Source organism: Falco peregrinus, chromosome 4 (genome assembly GCF_023634155.1).
Source record: "Falco peregrinus isolate bFalPer1 chromosome 4, bFalPer1.pri, whole genome shotgun sequence".
Taxonomy (NCBI): Eukaryota; Metazoa; Chordata; class Aves; order Falconiformes; family Falconidae; genus Falco; species Falco peregrinus.
In genome coordinates, this window is record NC_073724.1 from 68,176,311 (window position 1) to 68,198,985 (window position 22,675).

General features: G+C 36.4%; 1 protein-coding gene across 1 annotated transcript in view; it reads right to left on the reverse strand.

Annotated features, from left to right (window-relative positions):
- Positions 1-22,675, reverse strand: part of GPC5 (glypican 5) — a 709,817-nt gene that overhangs the window by 304,929 nt on the left and 382,213 nt on the right. The window contains exon 7 of the mRNA XM_055802351.1: positions 15,796-15,961. Within this exon, the coding sequence (XP_055658326.1) occupies positions 15,796-15,961 (166 nt within the window). The remainder of the gene's footprint in view (positions 1-15,795; positions 15,962-22,675) is intronic.

Consider the following 22,675-nt stretch of genomic DNA (forward strand, 5'->3'; position numbering starts at 1 on the left):
AAAAATATTGTAGAACCTCATTCTCTTACTAAGAGACCATACTTTCAGGATACTCACAGTACTACCTGCTCACGAGCAATCAATCAGATGCTGTACCTGATAATGTTCGTACCTTTCTCCCCTAACATCAGTCTTTGCTGTTTGTCAGCGAGTGCTGCAGTGGCATCTTCTGGCATACAGAAGAATTAATTGCCTTCTCGCTGTGAAAGAATATTGCTATTAAAAGGGTAAGTTAAGATACAAGCTTGAAGAACTGAAATAAAAAGCACCTGCTGTTCTTCAATTATTCTGTTTAGACCAATTGAAACAGTAATGAATGATAAGAAATTAAAATCTAGGTCTTTCGTAAGTGGTCATTTGGGCATGACAGCTTATGTGTAAGGCAACTGCTTCTGGGGCTATTAGTATCTTAAATAATGACATAATTGTATTGGTTGACATAAGATGACAAATGTTAGTTAATTAGGAAAAGGAGGAGCAATAAAAAAAGGAGGAAAAGGCAATAGGACTGAGTGGAAGAGAAAAACTCTGGATTAGTCTCTTTTTAAATCCATCTCTCTAAACACCTTCATTTACATTTTATTACTTACATTTCGTAGAAATAACTGCACAGTAAAATAAATTAATGTTTGTGGGTTTGGGGATAATGAGTGTTGTTAATGAACTGAATATTACATTTGATGTATTACTAGAAAACTATAACTTCATTAAAATGTTACCGAGTTCACAGATTTTATCATAATGTCTTTAATTATATATTATATTTTCCTTTTTATGATATAAGCTATGACATTATACATCACACATCTTTCTCAATGCATTCAAAGTGAATCTTGAGAACCAGAGGCAGCAGCTTCCTCAGTTCCCTCATGAGAGCCTTAAAGTGCAATCACTGGCAGCTCGGTCCTGGACCATTGCCGCTCAGCACAGGTCATAAGAAGTTACCATTTATTTCTAGTATCTATTGAATTTTTCCTTTTTCTGTAGAGGTTGTTAACAAAGGTATCAATCACAGGACCATTTTTCACAATTTGAAGCTACTGGAATTTTGGTAGTTGGTGACTGTCTCAAAAGAACTAGTCCTGAATTTATCAAAAATATGTGGCATAGGAACAGGAGCAGCTGAAGTCCTGACTGTACATAAGCAGATCTACAAGAAAAATGTTCTAATTTTTTCCTGTTAAAAATCTGATCAAATTAAAAGCATATTAAAATAAGAATTTATGGAGCAATAAACTTGTTGACTTACTGCAGATAAAACTGTAAAAAATCTTACAGTTTTTGCCATTTGACTTATGGGTTTCACCCTTTCTGCAGCGTAAGTACAGCAGTAGGCTCGCAGCTGAGCCCACAGGGCTCTCCAGAGTGCTGGCTCATGACTATGGCTGGATTAAGCAGCAAATAATTAAACTGAGCTAAGTACTTGAACCTGTCCACTTGGCCCCACTTCCAAAAGCGACTCCCCTAGATAAGGACAGAGGAGTCCTCTGTGGTACCTGACATACCAGTGCCCAGGGTGCTATTGCACGGGGTTTATATGCCCAGGTGCCAGGGGTGGGGGGACTGGAGGGGCAGCCTCTGTGAGAAGACACCAGGGCTGCCTCCTGCTGGACACAGTTTGTTCCAGTTGGACCCACCACAGGACACAGCTGAGCCCCATCAGTCAAGATGGTGGTGCCCTGGGGAAAGGGTATTTAAGAAATGGCAAAATGCTGCCTGGCAGTGTGAACAGTAAGGAAAAAAGAAAAAAGGAAAAAAAAACAAAGTGAGAGGAACAACCCTCTGAACCCCAAGGTGAGATAAGATGGAGAGGGAGAAGATGCTTCAGGTATGGGAGCAGAAACTCCCCTGCAGCCTATGGAGAGGACGACAATGGAGTAGGCTGTTCTGTTGTAGCCTGTGCAGAGCCCCGCACTGGAGCTGATAACCACACTGCAGCCTGTAGAGGAGACTATGCTGGAGCAGGTGGATGTGCCCTGAAGGAAACTGCAGCCTGTGGTTAGGGCCCCATTCTGGAGCAGTCTTTTCCTGAAGGACTGCAGCCCATGAAGAGGACCCATGCTGCAGCAGGGAAGAAAACACGAGGAGGAAGGAGCAGCAGAGAGGACCTGTTATGAACAGACTGCAACCCCCTTTCCCTGTCACCCCCCCACCACTGTGTGGCAGGAGGAGGTAAAGGAGCTGGCAATGAAGCCGTGAAGTTGAGTGAAAAAGGTGGGTGATGGGGGGAAAGTGTTTGTTTCTTACAATCCAATTCTATTTTAGTTGGCAAGAAATTCAACCAACTTTCCCTGAGTTGGTAATTGGTAAGTTATCTCCCTATTTTTTATCTCAACATACAACATTTTTCATTTTACCATGTTGTTGGTGTTTTTTTATCATGCAGCTGGGTGTGTATCTGGCAACCAGCCAAATCAACCCATCACATCTATACTAACATAGAGCAGAAAGACATTTGGTTTGCCTTAAAATGCTGGTCTCTAGATAGTTAAGGTGGAGATCCAGCTTCCTGTGTGGTTCATCTACACTGGCTAGAGAAGATACAGCTCCAGAGGACAGGCAGGGTGGGCAGCAAAGGCCACCTTCTCAGATAAATCAGTCTGCAAACAATAGTCGGTGCTCTTAGTTTGCCAATATTTAAAGTGTGTCTAATGTCTTATGTCTCTAAGTCCTGGAACTACCAGAGACTAGCACATTATAAACTGGCAACCTGTTTAAGTTCCTTATTATTGTCATTTAAATATATGAGCAGGCATGTTTAATTATTGAATATAGAATCCCTGATGTACACTTCTAACTAGCCAGCATTTAACAAGCAATAAATGTTTTAATAAACCCCAAGTACTTCTGCAAGTAACAATATATGATCGATATTTTTGTCTATAACTAGCTTTTGCTGAAATATTTGATTAGGAAACCTTCACCTTAATTAATAGTTCCTTCTTTTTTTTTTGCTAATGATTTAATTTATCTATGTAAGGTATCAATACAATACGTACTAAGCGATTATTTTGCAGCTATTTAGCTTGTACATAGCTTCTTCCTTTAAGAACAGCTGTCATATACTGATTTTTCTTCCTGGTATTTCAGAAACAGTATTGTTTAACAGCCAGCTGTCTCCACGCTTACAACTGACACATTTTCCAAATGTCACTGTTGCAATCTGTAAGACTTTCTTAAGGGTATTGTAATTTTGTATCATTATCACCTATGTAAGTGTCCCAGACTGTGTTTCTTACATCCTAAAGCTGGTCACAGGATCCACACTCTGGCCTTGGAGAAGGAGTCTTACACACATCAACAGATATTAGGAAGAAATTCTTTACTGTGAGGGTGGTGAGGCACTGGAACAGGTTGCCCAGAGAAGCTGTGGATGCCCCATCCCCGGAAGTGTTCAAGGCCAGGTTGGATGTGGCTTTGAGCAACTGGGTCTAGTGGAAGGTGTCCCTGCCCATGGCAGGGGGGTTGGAACTAGATGATCTTTAAGGTCCTTTCCAACCCAAACCATTTAATGATTCTGTGGTATCTTTTTAAGCCTATAAATATTGGGGAAAAAATGAAAAATGGTGGAGCAGACACTATAAAGGGAGCAAAGAATGATGTTTCTGCCTATTTCTCATACATCCTTCTCTGTTCAGACTTGCTCTCATTCAGACATCTCAATGAGAGTTTTTCCTCAAAAAATTCCTCTCTTCGGGACTAGTTTCTTATTCTTAGACATTCTATTTCAGTCTACCACTGTTGTCAAAGCTATATATTTGCTCCTCCAGGTATGGCCTCAGAGCCCTTTTGGCCTTGAATTAAAATGGCATTGAATAACTTATGTGCATAATGCTTAGGGCATTATTGATTAAAAAATAATAAGGGGTCCATGCCCTTCCTGGAAACCTGGCACAGCTTTCGTTATGACCTGTCCATGATCAAAATGTTGATAACAAGCCCAAATCATATGTCTGAATGTACCAGCTGCTCAAGGGGGGCTTAATTTAACCTTGTGCTATAAAAGCATTTACCCGGGGATGACTGCAAGCACTATGTACTTAAGAAAGGAAGCCAAATGGGAGAAAAGATCCTGGTTTCATAGATGTAATGGATTTGACATAAAAACCGTTAGTGACTATATGGTGCCACGAAGAATGCCTTTGATGAAATCTGTGTCTGTTGAGCTGTGGCATAACCCTCTGTTTCTGCAACTGGGTAAATCACAAGGAAGCAGGAGATTTTCCCTTCCTTAAGCACGCCTACTGACCTTGAACAGAATTTGCTTTAATGGGGCTCCAAGTAAGAAAAATTACTTTTGTTCCAGCACGTCTTCTCTCACTGCTATGGGCCAACATCTGGCAGAGAGTTGTTCTAGTTAGGCAACCTTTGAAAACACAAGGAGTGGAATTTATCTCCAAATTCCCTTTTCTAAATGTAGGTATCTACAATACAAGGTTTAACGTGCACTAGCTCCTGCTATAGTCACTGGAAACACCATTCATACACTCAAAAGAAACTAGTGTGCACATACTGAAACAGACTCCTGAAATGATCCGCCAAAATAACAGCATGTCTAGGCAGCTGGGCCCCACCCCTGCAGTTAGGTGTCTGATCTAGAGAGGAATCCTGAGAGGATGAGAGCACAAAGAGTACTTTTTGCCTTGCACTACCCTTTCCATACATTTCTTCATAGAAAGTAAAGAACAGTACTTGTGCCTATTAGCAGACTAATTCTAGAAAAGAGGCATTGCATTCATAGGCCAGACTGGAATTATGCAGATATCTAATCACTTCCCTTTAGAAGAACAGAAGAAAAAGGAAACTCAGTTTCTGCCTTGCAGAAACATTGCTTCAGAGAATACAGGTCATAACTGAGTATTTTAGAATAGATTCACCCTTCTTTGGGAAACTTTTGTGGGTTTTTTTTTGTTTTATATATATATATATTCACACACATTTTGCAGATTTTAAGAATCACCTCTTTCATAGTCACATATCCCATATAGATTATTTCTAGGGGGGAAAAATAGTGTTAAGTTTCTGTAACAAATAAAATGAATTGATTCTCTTTTACTTAAAAGTTTAAAAATTATTTGAACATGAATTATCAAGAAGCAGATTATTCAAGGCATTGGAGTTATAATCATTAAGTGTGGAATACACAAATATGAAATTAATCTAATTTAAGGCTCTGCACAGGTTATAAACGGAACTCTCAGGAGATCCCACTGTTGTTTTTTTTAAGAACATAATAAAGACTGGAGACACGTGACAGGCAGAGGAACTACCTTTGATCATAAACTACCTTTGAGTTTACCGAAGTGTGACATTTATCATGGTTACAATCTGTTTAAAAAATAGATTGAAAGAGAAAGATCTGATGTGATTTGGAGCTTTGAAAAATAAGCACATTCTTTCATAAGCAGTTTTAAAAAGTGGTTTACAGTTCCTTTTCAATTCATTGAAATAGTTCCTTTTTAATATAATGATAATGAAATTTTAGTTTGTTGTAGTTTAAACTTTTATTTTGCTGTGTTCCAAATCTAAAAAGAGAAACATAAAACAGATACCAAGACTGTTTGATAACCAAACACACCATGGGACTGACAGCCATTCCCACATCCTTTTGCACCAGTGACCATTTTCTCCATCACAGATGAAGGAAGAATGAAAGATTTCTTTTAGCAAACAAGGCTTTTCAGACAACATGAATTCCATTTTGCAGGCCCTGTTTGCTCTATTTGCAAGGAGCTCCTCTACTTTATGTTGTAAAAATCATTAGTGAGCTTGAGAATTGGATGGTAAAGTACACTGAAAAATATTTAACCCTTACCTAAAATTAAGCAAAATAAAATCAAAACCAGAACAAAGCAAAAGAACCTATCTTAGGTTAAGACTTGTCTAACTATAGATAACTCTATGCGAGCTACTGAAGCCTGAGTCCTTTCACAATCAGTTGAGAGACATAAGAATTGTAGGGTACTATATATGCCTAATGAATTGCACTCACGTGTGTTTATTCAATTCCAGTGATAAATATTTATTTGTTTACAGTGATTATAAAAGAAGTCTAAATAGCTTAGTTCAAGCACAGATGTTAACATTATAATTAGCCAACATGAAGAAAAATCCTGTCCCCTTATCTACTGTTACTGAAGTAAGATTACATCTTGAGTAAAATAAAGTGAACAGTAGTGTAAAGCTGCCTTCTAACATTCATGTTTAGATTTTGGGTGTTGAAAATTTTTTTACAAGTTTTTACTGTAACATTGATAGCTAATCTGACCTTTTTAGGAAATTGTTACTAGAATATGACAATCCTTTCAAACTACATTGTGTGAGTTTTTTATTGCCTTTCTGTCAAAGTAATAAGAAAAGTCAGTTTCTACCAGAAAAAAAGCCTCTTGTGTATTCTTTGAGGCTTTATGTCAGTAGAGTAGAAATACACTGGAAAAGTAAAAGAATCATCAAAAGTGGATAACAAAAACTATTACAGATAATATGTGAATAATCTCTTCAGATCCTCAGCATTATTATAAAGCACATTTTAAACAACTAATTTAATAAAAAATACTGATTGCTTGAAGTATAATCAATGAATAATAAGAAATTTTTAGAAATATAATTATTAGACATTGGTTCAATGAAATAAAACAAGCAGTAAAAGGCTCCAATTTTTTGGTAACTTCAGAATTAGTGGTATTATTAAAGGTAATTCCTTTTAAAACATAATTAGAACTGTGTAATGCCTGCTAAAGTCATTATGTGGTCACTCTGGAAAATAGAAGCTCCTATGAAGTCAGTGAAATGATGCCTTCTAACTTCTGAAGAAACTTGATCAGATCTCATTTAAAATGTGACATGTATTAGCCTTATTATTTTTCAGTTAGCCAGACTGTATAAATAGTGCATAAATTAATCTAGAGTAGATAAGGAATTTTACTGTTTTGTATGAAAAAAATGCATAAAGGTGTGTTAAGGAATATTAGACTGAAACTGTCTGGAGTTAACTGCTTGACATTAGTAGCTAAATTTGCTGAAGGCTTAGGCCGCAAACTGTGAACTTTAACAGATATATGTTGAACTTTTACCTAATTCCCTGAAAGAAGGCCTCAAAAGCTGCTTTGAGCTGGGAGATAAGGAAGCAAGGAAGGCTGCTACAGTCACCAGCAGAAGTTGCAGCCTTAGAGATAAGAAATGGCTCACCTAGAGACAATGAAAGGACTCAGTGAGGAAAGGGAAGACCCCAGACCCTAATGTTACTAATAATCAGAACTGCCATGAGAAGGGTCAGGAACTTAGATTGTAAAGATATAATTGTGCAGGAATTTCTTTTTTTAGGGTCCCTCTGCGGAGGCACCCAGCTCGAGCTCTTTCTGCTGCTGTACCACTCAAATAAATTACCTTATTGTCCTGAGACTGCTATGGGATAACTACGGTGGAGAAGCTTCTTTAACAGGTGCACTTCTTTTTTTTAGAGTTGGACATAGTATCTTCTTTTTCCTTCATGATATATTCAAAGTTCTTATCTGTTAATGGGATGGAATACAAAACTGTTAAAAGTTTTTTTAGGAAAACAAAGACCTCAACTCAGGTCTGACACTAGTGAAGTGGTTATTCTGGTTTTCCCCCCATACATGAGCTGAATGGCTTTAACACAGCTCTAGGGATTTAGCCTGATTATTATCTTTCTCCATTTTTTCCTACAGTATCCAAATAACTGAAGAGTCTTTGGAACTGAACAGAGACAGACTTATAATAGGTATAGGAGACAACATACTTGGGCATAATCTGTCACTTTTTGAAGGACCAACCTTAACTAATTTTCCACTGTCTTATTTGAGGAGATTGGATTAGTAAATCACCCAACTTTGATGATATCACACAAAACACGAATAACATTCTCATAGACTAATATTAATTGAGAGGCACGGGGTATCGCAGCCTTCCTTCTCACAGGATGACTGTTATAATCTGAGCTCTTCTCTCTCTTTCCCTTGTCTTTTGAGGAACTGAAAATCTTCTGAAGAGAAAGATTTATTGTAATTGGTACATTCCCATGGAAAATTTACATTTCAATAAATCAGCATTTTCTTTCAGCAAGAAGACACGTATTGTCAACACATATGAAGTTCAAAGATTTTTTTGTATGCATGATCAAGTGTTAGCATAGAAATACATAATGATATAAGTTATTGAAACATAAACAAAGCTCCAGTGATACACAAGTTCCAATGATTTCCACAAAAAAGAAAAAAAAAAAAATCACTTGTAGACTCCTATGCATAGATCTTCACCAGCCTATGAAGTTTGCACAGGTAAAGTTGCTGGATGTATAATGGCATGAAGTAGTGAGAGAAAAAAGAAAGCAATTTCATTTGGAATGCAGTGTATAAACTAAACAAAAGTTACAGCTTCCTTGTATCTTATTTTGCAAATACGTGTGGCCTGCATATTCATATTATGCATTGGAAAAAAACAAATGATGACATTCAGTTTTGAGTTGTTTCCTATTTAAAAAGTATCAGCTCTTTCTCTTGAACACAATCTTTTGTCAGGAGTCAACATTTATACTTCTGAGTGACAAATTTAATGTGAGTAATGGATTAAATCCATACTGTCAGCTTGGAATGGTAATTCAAAAACAAATAAGGGGAAGGGTTACATAAAATTTGCTGAGGGAATTCACATAGAAGCAGAAATAAAGTCAGCTAATATAAAATTTTGTACTTTTCAACAGTGCATTGCCTGATATTAACATGTTACATTCCACATGAAGATTGTTATGACAGAGCCTACCACAACCATAAACAAAGAAGCACAAGTACTCTGTAAAGGTTTTAAGTTATCAAAAAGCATTTAAGGAGTATACTCACTGGTCTAAAACACAGCACATCAGAGCAGTTTAATTATTACAAATGACCTGCATAAATAACATGAGGTTATATTTTGATGGGAATTACCCTATAATAATACCACTAATTCTGAAGTTACCAGAAAATTAGAGCCTTTTACTGCATGTATTCTTTCATTGAACTGATGTATAAATATTCATACCCACAGTTACCAGTAAAGAAACAAACTTTCCAGAAAAGCACTAATGTATATTGCTTTCTTATTCATTCTTTAATATTTCCTGAGGAAAAAGAACAAGATATTAGATGTTATAGCTATTTATCCGGATAGAGAATGGTCTATCTTCTTTCCACAGCAGTAGACGGAAAGTAGTCAGTGCCACTCTTACGAAGAGTACACCATCTGATCGTTGGACAGATTCCAACTTATTACTTCTTAGTTTTTAGCAACTTTTAAAAAAACAACACTCCTGCCTACTGCTTTATGCCTGCAAAAACTGAGCACAGAGAATATTCTATGCTGTGTCCTTTTCTGATCTGGATTCTCCTGTGAAGGTTACAGCTCTTCAGGAGCTCCTTTTTGGTATAATAAGAGAAATACAGAATATGGTATTGTGTGGTCAAGGTATGATGCAGGCTATGTATCATCTGAACTACCTTTAGACTAATTGGCCATACACAGGAATAAAGTTGGCATCCTGGCGGAGATAGTCAATTCGTGTGGTAACAGAGAAATGAAAGGGTAATTTGCCAGCCTGGAAAATACTGCGGCTCTAATTAACAGAGCAGGAAGGAAAGCTCACTCCTCTCCATGGACTCATTCACTGCCTTCTAACTTTTCCTTTTCACAAGCAGGTGCATCCTTCAAGCTCTTTCCTTGGATAGAGAGAAAAAACCCCAAAATTCTGATTGGTCTTCCAGATATGTAGACACTTTTGAGCTGTTTGAACCAAGTTACGTACTGAATGAAGAATATGCCATTTGCTGGTTTCACCTAATTTCAGACCAAAGAGCACAGAAGCAATTACAGAGGACCAGAAAGCCAATTACAGATACAGTCCTTGCTCAAACAGACCTGGCAGTGAATAATAATACATCAAGTCTCCCACTGTGGACTATAAAATGAATTCTGAATGGTACTCTCATGAAATGTGGGAGCTAAAAACACCTTCTGTGTGAAAGCATGTTTTTGCCTGAAATTAGTGCAAAAGTCACAGTGAGTGTCATAGTGGGGCAAGGCACTCTCTTCTTGCATTTCAAAATGGGTGAATTGTTGTCTGATATTCCTTGTTTCCTGCTTCTTCTCCACAAGCATCCTTAAGACATGTTCCCTCAAAGACAACTCACCAGCTATAGACAGAATTATGAGACAGGGAATGCACATCGTCTATTTCTAGAGAATTTTTTAAGGTTAAAAAACAGTCTTGAATTGGACAGCATTCAATTCCATTAAAATATGTCAAGCACCTTCATTAAATGTCAATTCTTCTAGTTAAAAAAGAAATGGTTAATCATACCCATTCCATAAAATAAAATATAAAATCTCAGTATAAAAGCAAGTGCTAAAAGTTAGTGCAATATTTAGACCAAGTTTGGGATTCACAGCAAGAACTTTTATTTTTTCATTCATTTTTAATTGAATTGTTCTGACCTGATTGAGCATGTAAAGCGTGAATTCGTGTAGCCCTTCCAAAGACATCCCAAATAAGAACATTTCATATTAACAATGGGCAATTAGGAAGAATACTATTGTGTGTAAACAAAATAAGACCTGAAATCCTACTCAAACATAATGGATCTCTTCCTTTACTGAGGTAGCACAGAATGCAGATGAGAGTTTAAAACAATATAACAGATGGCAAACATCTTAACAGATATTTTATTGCCAGTGTTAAGCAGTTTTGGTCACAGAAGGTGCCATTAGAATCAGGTATTTTTTAAAAGAAAAAAGCAACTATATTGAAGTGGGTGAAGGAGCAGAATGAGGACAAAGAATGTTTGAGACTTGAGAATGCAGTATAATGTCAGATAAGAGGCACAGACTGGTTTATTTGAATCATACATAGTACCCTCTTTTTATATGGCAATCACAACATAAAGCCTTTTCCAAGTTATTTTACCTCTTTTGCATAATCTGAACAAGAAAATAGTAATCTACAAATTATGTAGTCCTCAAAACATTTTGGAGATTTTTTTCCTCAGACAGGATGAGTATCAGGTGAGATAAAAATCAAACAAGAGAGACAAGATTTGCCTGTTATATCTTAAGCACAAAGACATCCTTGATATTTCCACATATATGAGCCCTAAACTAGGAGCTCTCTGGCTGTAGTAAAGAAACACCTGTACTGCATGTTAAAAAGAGAAAAGAAAGACAATGCACTGGTAGAGTACTTTTCAGAAAATTAGTGGTCTTACTGAAAGTCTTATGAGAATTTTGATAGATGGTATTGAGTACCTCAGAGGAGTTATATCAGGATGAGCCCTTCCTCACAGACCTATTTGAAAGCAGATTCAAATCAATATATAGGCGATAAGCATTTTTTGTTATTACCTCTTGCATTCTGCAGGGGTTTTTGAGAAGGTAATTCATTGTGACGCATGAAATAGTCCTGTGGGAGCTCCTGGGTTAGAGCAGAATAAAACTAGCAAATGAAGTGTCAAGACTTTATATTACTATTTATTTTATACATTTAAAGTACACTATCCTTTCTAGTACCATTCCTTCAAATAACTGCACCAATTTGCTATATTTTAAAAGTACTTATGAAGAGCAAAGTAGTCGATTTGAAATATTGAATGTGAAGTAAGGATTGACTGATATGAAAACTAGAATTTTTCAAAATATAACATATTTTATGCACCAGGGTAATGTTAAAACTAGCCCTTCTGAGCTATAAATGCCAAATCTTTTCATTGGCCTTCCAAAGCCTAAAGCCTGTCGCCACATATTTGTCAGTCTCCAACACAAAGTGAAAACAATTCTTACACCCATAGCCCAGAGTGTAGAAATAAGTCACCTTTGACTTCAGCAGGTATGTGTTCCCACAAAACAGCTAGAGGTTTGTCTTGACAGAAACATATCTTCTCCCTTTCCCTCCTTTCTTTGCAGGTCTGAGAATATTACACATGTTCAGAAGGTAATGGCATAGCACCGGAAAAAAAAGGTGCGTGTGACTTTACATTTTATTTTTATACAAAGCCATGTACTTAAAAAGACTACTTCAGTGTCATACCTTATCAGTTTATTAAGATTATGAATTTGTTGCAGACAGGATAATTTCCTTGGTGAAAATGTCTGGAACAGTTAACAAAAAGGAGCCCTGGCTTTGACTAGGACCTTTAGACTCTATTATAAAACAAAATAGGTAATTTTTTCCCTCTTCCTTTCCTGACTGATTATGAGAGAACACAAAGTTGCCTAGAAAAAAAGACTGCAAAAGATTTCTTCGGTGAGGAAAAAAAAATATCTGTATGTTTCCATGTATCAAAACTATTTAAGGTAAAGTGAATTAATCATGTGCACAATGGATACAGTTAAAATGTATATGTTACTACACCCCGTAAATAACGTTTTTTCACCCATTTTAATGTGACACATTAAAACAATATAATTATGAAATAACTTACCCATTGTATAAGTCATAATTCTGTTTTGAGCTTCAGAAATCTTAAATGCATTATAAAGTCCTTATCTATAATAAGCTACAATAATTAAACATAAGCATAATAATGTTTACCTATGACGAGAAAGTAAGTATCTGGTTTCTGGAGTTTATTAAAACTTCTTGAAAGTTCTTTTTACTTAAAGTCTTCTTAGACAAAATGACTTAACAAGAGTATGTGTTTAAAACTGCAACAGTAAAAGCTGAGTTCATATTCACATTCAAACTATTTGGTTTCAATACTGGTGTCATTTGTGTCTTTTACATGTCTACTGTCACCCATTTAGCAATATAGCTGGAAGACTAAGTCTCTAGAGAAAGAGGAGTATGATCGACACTTATGTTTTCTTTGCTCCACCTCATTTCTGCCTCCTGTCTTTATGGTTTTCTTACTGGTTTTCTCAAATCGAAAGTTCACAGAAATTAAATACTAGGCCACTGGTATTTCCAATGTGTGTCATTTTTCTTCTGCCGTGATTTGTGAGTTGCTATATGGACATTGGGCAACAAAGTCCATTGCATCTGTACCTGTCCAGTTCTACTGCAGCTGAGGTCTGTTTTTCAGTTTAAGAATGTCATATTACACTGATAAGCTAGTGTTTTAGAATCCATAGAAACAGCTAGTAACAGTGGAAAACCTGAAGAATTATCTGTTATATACCAGAAGAAACAAAATAATATTATAGAGATGTACACCAACTCTTGAGCTTGACTTCTGAGTAAGGTTACAAGCATTTGCAGATCAGAAGCTTATGAAGGGATGGGTTTGAATGAATCTAACTTTCCAATCTTGCTCATACTGCAAGTGTGGGTTTATTTTTTTATGTCAGTTTATTTAGGACTACCAATAAAAGTTTCTATATCAAGTTTTGTTGGTGTTCCATGACATATATGATAAAACACAAACTATAACAAAATACAGAACAGTACTCAGACATTTCCGGCTGTTTTTATGCAACTGAAAAAAAAATATGGGATGCACAAAAAAGCACTAAAACTAACAAGCTAACATTGAGGATCAAACATATTGTAGTCAACCTCTAGGCTTAGCTGAAGTTCAGTCATGCTTTTCCAAGAGCAGTAAGCAATATCACCAGAGTTAATGTAGCTTTTCAACTGAAAAAAAAAGTTCAGGATCTGACTTAGCTTGAAATTGATACCAATCACTTGAAGCTAAGAAAATTCTGCCAGATTCAATTGGGATGATGTTTATCTTCTGATTTTTTTATTCTAGTTCCCCACTTAAAATTATAAATCTTGAGATCATTTTGTTTGCTTACTAAAATATATTTATTTTACTTTTTTCACTTTCAATTTCACTTTTAATTGCCAAAGTCCTACTCGTATATCACAATGATTGAAAAGAAGAATTGTTCAAGATCCTGTTTAATTTATTTTAAATATACGCTTAAGTGATTTCTGAAGAAAAATATTTTCTTGACCTACATTGTAACAAAATTCTTAATAACTGGAATGTTTTAATAGTTGTTAGACAGAAAGTCCAGTAGCCATGTATGATATCCCAGAACAAAGTAGTGTCGTCTAGGACTCCTTCTGGTATACATTCAAGACCCCTTTTAAAGTGCATTTCAAGTAATAAATGCATACCAGCATAAATCTGTAAAATCTCTTCAAAGGTACTAGTAATTAAAGATTTATGCACAAGTCATAATATTGAACAGTATGGACTCATACTTTTGTTCTATAATATCTTAGAATAGGTTCAAATGAAACAGGATTACCTGCAAACTTCAATATGCCTAATATATACTTTATAATTCTAGAGATTTATAATATATGTAGTATAAAAAGATTATGAAGGCTAATTATATTTTTGACATTTTGAAAAGATTACACTAAATATATCAATATGAAGAAAATTCTAATGCAGTAGAAGAGAGTAGAAGAAAATATAGTATTCTTGCAATTCTCTCGACATTTAATACTTTCTAGCCCTAGTCATATTTACCGTCTTGGTACCATAAAGTGTCATTATCAAATAGATATAATACATCCAATATTCCAAAGTACATCTGCTTTTAAATATTTGATCTCTAACTTCTTTTTTCAAAGTTAAGACTTCAAACGCACTCTCAGGAAGTGAAGTGTCCAAACCTTTTTGCAGATCTCCTAAAATCCCATCTAGAGAAGCTATAGCAGGACTTGAAAATGTGTAGACTAGGTATTAGTGCAACAGCATCTTAGACTGATTCCAAACTGACCTGCTAAGGCATGCCCCAGAATGCTCAGTCTCATTTCTCCAGTTGTTTACACCAGAATTGGGCAACCATACATCACAGCTTCTCTAGAGCTACATTTCTAAATTGCTGTTTTACTGTCAAGAAGGACTTTGGGTTCTCACCTAAGCTTGGAAATACAGAGAGCACTCACATTGAGTAAATATGGATAAATTCAGGGATTTACACCAACTCTGACTTCTTACCTATTAGCATTGCATTTTGCAATGAAAAATGTAGAAGGCAAAAAAATGCAAAATGCAGAAATGTAATTTTGATGATACCAGGCATTTAGTCTCATCATCTCTGCCTATATTTCTACACTGGGAAGAGAAATAAGAGATGCAGAATAATGTCATGATTCAGAAAAGTAGTTAACTTACTTGTGCTTCAATACAATTGCTCATGCTTGCAGTGCCATGTCACTGAAGCACACAAATGATGTTTTGAAAAAAATTGTTACAAATGTGTTTCAGAAAAGAAAAGAAAAGAAAAAAAAACCCCAAACACCAACCCCTACCCCCCCCCCCCCCCCCCCCCCCCCCCCCACACACACACACAAAGACCAAAAAGCAAGAAAAGCAGAAAGACGTGAGAAGTTATAATGGCATTGATGCTGAGTGCTACGGTACATTGGTTCCAATAGTTCTCTATGAAATTCAGCTACAACTACTAAAACTTTTATTTTGCCACAGTTCCTTGAAAAATTAGAACAATTTCTCTGCTTAACTGCCAAACCTTTTATGTTAAAGTAGTAACTCGCAACAACATGTCATTGTAACACCTTTTATTTGACTAAGATACTGTGTTGCAGCCAGTCTACATTATGCCAAATACGTTTTTAGATGTGTTATGATGTAAGTGATACTCATATTCATACCATGCTTATAGAGATTCTATAATCACAGTTCTATTCCTTCTATTCCTATAAATCCTGGTAACATTATACAGACAACTATTCCACACCTTTTCCAAGATAATTCAGTAGCATCTATTAGTGGAAAATATGCCAATTCATTATTTAAATGCATGAAAGAAACAAAATCACGGACTTACAGTCTGTAATTTTCAGGACTGTCTTGACTTCTCCACTTCCTGATCCTCCACAACCATCTTCATCATCACAGTCTCCACTGATTTGTTCATCTATACTACCACCACCACTGCCTGTTTGTCGGAGATCCCATTTATCGTAGTTAGGAAATGATTTGCCCTGCAACAGCTGAAGACAAAATATGGTATTTAAGTTACCTGAATAGATGGAGAACTTCAATGAGTACCCAAAATTTCATGTATGTCTCTCTAGCAATTATCTGATTAAAAAAAAAAAAAAAAAAAAAAAGGATCCACAGAATAAGAATTTTCTTTTATTTTTTCTTCCTTAACTTACAGCCAGATTCAAGAGTGTGTTATTTGGAGATGTAGACTTCATTTTTACTATTAAAAAAAAGTATCAGATGTCTGCGTCTTTATGGCTAGATAAAAAAAAAAAAAAATAAATCAGCACCAATTCCTGGCCCAGAGGCCAAGTGGAATGTATAGAAAAATAGAATCATAGCATGGTTTGAATTGGAAAAGACCTTTAAAGGTCCTCTAGTCCATCTTCCCCTGCAATGGTCAGGGAGATCTTCAACTAGATCAGGTTGCTCAGAGCCCTGTCCAGCCTGACCTTGAATGTTTCCAGGGATGGGGCATCTACAACCACTCTGGGCAACCTGTTACAGTATTTCACCACCCTCATTACAAAATATTTCTTCCTTGTAACTTATCCAAACCTACCCTCTTTTACATTAAAACCATTACTCCATGTCCTATTGCAACAGGCCCTGCTAAAAAGTTTGTTCCCATCTTTCTTATAACCCCCCTTAAGTACGGAAAGGATGCAGTAAGGTCTCCCTGGAGCCTTCTCGTCTCCAGGCTGAACAACACCAACTGTCTTAGCCTTTCCTCACAGGACAGGTGCTCCAGCCTTCTGATCATTTTTTGTGGCTCTCCTCTGGACCTACTCCAACAGGTCCATGTCTTTCCTGTAATGAGAACTCCAAATCTCGATGCACTACTCCAGGTAGGATCTCACCAGAGCAGAGGGGGAGAATCACCTCCCTTCGCCTGCTGGCCATACTTCTTTCAATGCAGCCCAGGATGTGATCCGCTTTCTGGGCTGCAAGTGCACATTGCTGGCTCATGTCCTCACTCTTTCAGGCTAATCCCTTTACAGCAGAGAGACAGCATCCGTGTTACACAGCAGCTGACCCTGGATCTTTTCAAGACCCATGTGGTGTCCACATGGCCTTAATATACAATTATTATTTTGTGTAATTTTTTTCAGTTTGAAATATCTGTATGAGAGCTGTGCTGCAGGTCTGTATTGGTGAATCCAAAACATACTTGTGTGCTCTTGGTGTGTCATATGGGTGTCTGGTAGAAGCTGAAGGAAAAAAAAAACAAAACTGTTGGGACGATATCAAATGCTTGAGCAGGGAGCAGCAGACCAGGACAGTACAGGTGGAGCCAGTGCTAGTCTGGACACAACTATTTCCCAAATCACACCCAGGTATTGTTTTGGAACTAACAAGGGTGACCTAAAACAAAGCAAGGGGATAGCTGATATTGGGTTAAGCAGTGTAGGTGATTTGTGTCCAACACACAAGTTGTTCTCTGGCTCCTTTTCGTTTATCACTGTAGACATGGCCAATGATGCCAGCATGGTCTACAAGACAACAGGTAGAAATATAAAGTTTAACTCATTTCTCCATTCTGTTGAGCAGAGCTGAGCAATCACCTGAATAATGTTCCTCTCTCTTATTTATCAGATGTATAAATGCTGTTACCCAGCTTTTAAATATCAAGTGGTAGGACTGTCATACATACATACATACATACATGCATACATGCATACATACATACATACATACATAAAAAATGTGCCCTCTGCCCCATCCAGATGCAGTTCAGTTTACTTGTCAGGCATACATAAACTTCATAATGTCTAAAGAGACAGGTTCTTACAAATCTTCTAACTTTATCTAGACCAAAATATCAGCTAGTGCAACTTCATGTATTGCACTTGCTTTTCAATCTAGCAAGACCTCTTTACACTGGCCAGAACTTTGCTGGCTCAGATTCTTTAATTTAATAATCAGATGTTTTTCTCCTCAAAGTAACTACTAATTAGTCTGAAACAGGCTCAGTTGTTTGATACCTTCAAAAATGGTTGCTTTGTCGTTCAAGCAAGATACTGGCTTCATATTTTTTGTCAATATGCTCCATTTATTCATGGATTATGGAGTCACTTCCCAGACTACTTGATCTGTTAAATGCTCTACAGTGCCCAGCAAAAATATTTTAATCACTACTACAAAAACATCACTCAGATAAATCTCAGTAGGTTTACAAAAGCCACTTGCAATGCTGTATAAGAAGAATGTCATTCACCACTGAATCAGCAGACCCAATTTATGCAGCACTTTTGATTCAAAAGTTTTATTAGACAGTTATATGCTACCTGAAAGACAAACTACCTAGCTGAGAGAAAAAGTTCCTTTGTGTAGCTGCCCTGTTCCCTGCTCATTGTGTAATCCATGCTGTACTACTGCCAACACAGTATTTATGGGAACAAAACCGCCAGTTTAATGAAATATACTCAGTTAAACAGGACACTCTTCCTATTTTGTTGGCCCAATTCAAACTGTGACACCTGAGCTCTGAGGTGGAAACGTAGGAATGAACCTCAAGCAAGACAATTTATCAGAGTTGCTGCCAAAGTTCTTATAGTGTATATATATTTTTTTCAGCCTGAGAGTATCCTCCTCTACATTCTGTATCTGTTTCAGTCTTAAAAATACTTTGGCTTAATAAGGTCTTTATATTTTGCTCCTTCTCTGAACTTCAGCCCAAAGTAGTTATGTACTCTTTCCCCGTTTTTTTCTTTTTCTACTTATTGTGCCTTATCGACTTACGACTGGAAAACTTAAAACCCAAATGACCCCACTAAATCGCTTTAAATGTAGGTTCAACATTGAAAAAGTGTCCTTCAACTTTTTCCAAACTTTTCACTGTACTTGAAAGTGTAGAGATTAAGGAATGTACAAGCTCATTTGTAATTTGGGTTATGTTATCTCTTCAGTCTCCTTAATTGTACAAGAAGAAATATTGTCTCCCTACAAGTTCATAAATCTTAGTGCTGGTTCTCTGTTAAGTATGGCTTGGATCTAATATAAATTCTTTATTAAATTTATACAATCTATGTACTTCTTCAAAGCTAGCTTGATTCAGAGTAGAAATAAAGATAAAAGGTATTTAAAATTATAATTCTGTTAATGTGCATCGTTTTTACAAAACTTATTTAAAAGGAAAAGAAACACAAGTTGTAACTGGAGAATTTTGTTGTATACACTTACTGTGTATACAGTCTTCCAGCTGAACGAGGAGGATTACTAGCTGTACACTGTGTGCCCAAAAAACATAGTACAATGTTTTTCTCTTTGTATTGCAGACTAAAATAATCTCTTTCTTTTAGGTGTTCAAAAAGGTCTTCCATTCTATCAAATTTCTGTCTTCGAAAAAAAAAAATACTGTGGGTTTAATCATGCATCATTGTCTTTCAATTTCAATGAAAATAGCAGCAAATATTGGCAACCATGTCAGTTTGACTGAGTTACAGCAAGGAATAGGTCACCAGTGTTGTGAGATTGTAGTAGGCATGCCAATATTCCAGGCTAGATTCGCTGGATCCTTCTCTTAATTTTAGTTAAAGTTTATTGAGCTAAGATTTTGATATCAAAAACATGTCCCCTGCTGGTGGCATTTTATTTTCACAGAAAATTGTGATTTCTTTACCACTACTGCGGTACATGTGCACAGGTGAACAATTTGAGTGTAATTCAACTGAAAGCTCCTTGGGAGTCTTCAGCTTCACACCTTGCCTACGTAGCTTTGGGAAGCTGGGCCTCCAGTTTAGATCTTTCAGTGCCCAACTGCCTGAAAGCTCCTTGGGAACTTCACTAATAGCTTTGTGGAATGCTATCTTTGATACAAACATCAATTCTGAAAAATGTCATAATATTGAAAAGTAGCATTAATACATTTTCTGAAATTTCATCTTTTAGAATGAAATGGCAGGTGTGCGTAACAAGTTACATTGTTGTGATAAAGTATTTACAGGGTTCTGTAAATACATGACCCTGTACCATATAACATTTTAGTAAGAAAATGAACTGCTTACAGCAGCTGCAGAGGTATCTGTAAGGGTATTTGAAGCTTTCTGACAAATCTCAGAATGTAAGCATAATTTGGAAAATTATCATTAAGAATATATGGTTGTCCTATAGGTTCTGATAATTTTTTGAGTTTAAGATTTTTTATGAATGACCTGGAAAGCAGTTTAAAACACAAAATGGTGATGATAAACCTTTCACTCCTACAAGAGCTGGTGAGCTACTAAATAACAAAGAGATGTGACAAACTGTTTAAGAAAATACCTCATCTGGTAAGCCAGGCAACTGAATGAATTTTTAAACACATGCTATAATAAAATACAGACAAATGTAAATTTGCAAGTCTAAATATTGTATTACATGCATATTAGAAGATAAAATAATCTGTTCTGCAAAATAATTGTGAGTGTCCTGGATAGCCAGCAGACTATGAATTATCAAGACTAGTGTTCTAGCCAAAGATTTTAATGGGATATCTTTGGGGACAGAGATAGGACTTCTAAATCAGATTAGGGATGTTATATTACTCCTAAATCCAGTTCTTGTTTCCTCTGTTCAGAAAGGATGGCACAGAAGTGAGTTCTATTACAGTGCTTAAAATGGAACAAAGAAATACTTTTGGTTTTAACCAATGAGCTCATCCTTTAGTGCACAAAAATGCCAAACAAAACAAACAAACAAAGCCAACCAACTACCTCAAGAATTTATTTAACCAGCCTTGTAAACCCCTTCATGGCAAACACAGATCTGACAGATTTGTGTAGCTGGCCAAAGCATATGAAAATAGCAAATGAATCAAAACTTTTTATTTACATATCCAAAGGGTATCAAACAAATCTATATTATCAATATCATACATTTAAAAAACCACAAGGGTTGTTCTATATCAAAACAATTTAAGAATAGTTCTGGTTAGGTTCTTAAAAAAAATATGTTCTGAAATAAAAGTTTTTTGGACTTAAAGCATTAATTCATTCAGAGGTTCAAGGACAGGATATGCACGTTAGACTAAATAACCAAAATGTTCCCTTCTGGCTCTCAAAAATCTACAAATTCATATAAGTAAACCTGGTTTAAATTGGCAGACTGGATTCTTTTTTACTTTCCTATGCTTGCAGGAAGTTGCAAGTGATTTCATCTCTGTTGTGGTTTAACACAGCAGGCAGCTAACCACCACACAGCTGTTTGCTCACTCCCCCGCAGCAGGATGGGGGAGCAAATGGGAAAACAGGTAAAACTCGTGGGTTGAGACACAGACAGTTTAATAGGACAGAAAAGGAAGGGAAAACAATAATAATGATAAAAGAATATACAAAATAAGTGATGTACAATGCAATTCCTCATCACCTACTGACTAATGCCCAGCCAGTCCCCAAGCAGCAGTCATCACCCCCTGACCAACTCCCTCCAGTTGTTTTGTTCAGCACAACATCATTTGGTACGGAATATCCCTTTGGTCAGTTTGAGTCGGCTGTCCTGGCTGTGTCCCCTCGCAGCCCCTTGGGCACCCCCAGCCTGCTCGCTGACAGGGCAGTATGAGAGGCAGAAAAGTCCTTGGCTTAGGGTAAGCACTGCTCAGCAACAACCAAAACATCAGTGTATTAACAACATTATTCTCATCCTAAATCTGAAACACAGCACTATACCAGCTATCAGGAAGAAAATTAACTATATCCCAGGTGAAACCAATCTCTGATGAGGAGTGAACACTGAAAGACAAGGGAACTTCTGTTTACATTATTTAAACTGATGTGATATTGGTTCTCTTTCAACAAAAATCTAGTATCATATTTACTTATCTTACATATCATATACCTTCAGGGGAAACATTGATTTTATATTAATTTTATTTTATTCTTTTCCAATAAAAATATCTTGATGATACTTTATTGCAGTCAATGTGAACTACGCTCAGTCATGGTTTTTCCTCTCTCACTTAGGTGCATATCATAACTACTTGTGAAGGTAATCTCAAAGGAGTCCAGCAGTGAATCCAATTAATGTAATCAAATCAAACCTAGAAGAACTATTTCTTGAAGTATGACTATTTTGGACTCTTTCAAATGAGAGAAAGAAACTATGCTAAAGTTTATTCCACTGCTTGGCATTGCATACCTGAATACTTGAAAACACAGCATTTCTCTTTAGTGACCTCATTAAAAAAAACTACTGAAAGCCTCTGTAGACCAGACTCTCCTGGGTTTCATTTCCAGTAATATGAAAGATCCTTAACAAAAATGCGTATTCTGAATTAGATGTCCAGCTTATATTGGAGACTGGTATTTAGATAACTAGTATTATAACTCTTACAGTCCCCCATGATAGTGCCTGTGATGTTTGGTTTTTTAATAAAAAGCTGTAGCTTTGTGTGAAGTTCATCCACTCCTTTCTCAATTTTTGCTTTTTCAATTACATTTTCAAAGACAGAATGAAATTTCTAGTCAACTATAACCTTTACATCCCTGAGCTGATGCAGAAAGTACAAGCAATGCATACACTGCTATGTCAAATCCAGTTTTCTGCCCAATATCCAGGCCTGAAACTCTGCGTTTTAAGCCTGCAAACTCATTCCAACCCATAAAATCACCAACCAAACAGCAGCCTGAAATTCTGATGGAAGTAACACAATCTATCTCTCTAGTCTAAGCCAACTCATCTGAACACAGAAAGAAATAGACATTCATTGTGCTTACTGAACATGGGCAAGAATCAGTCAGGTG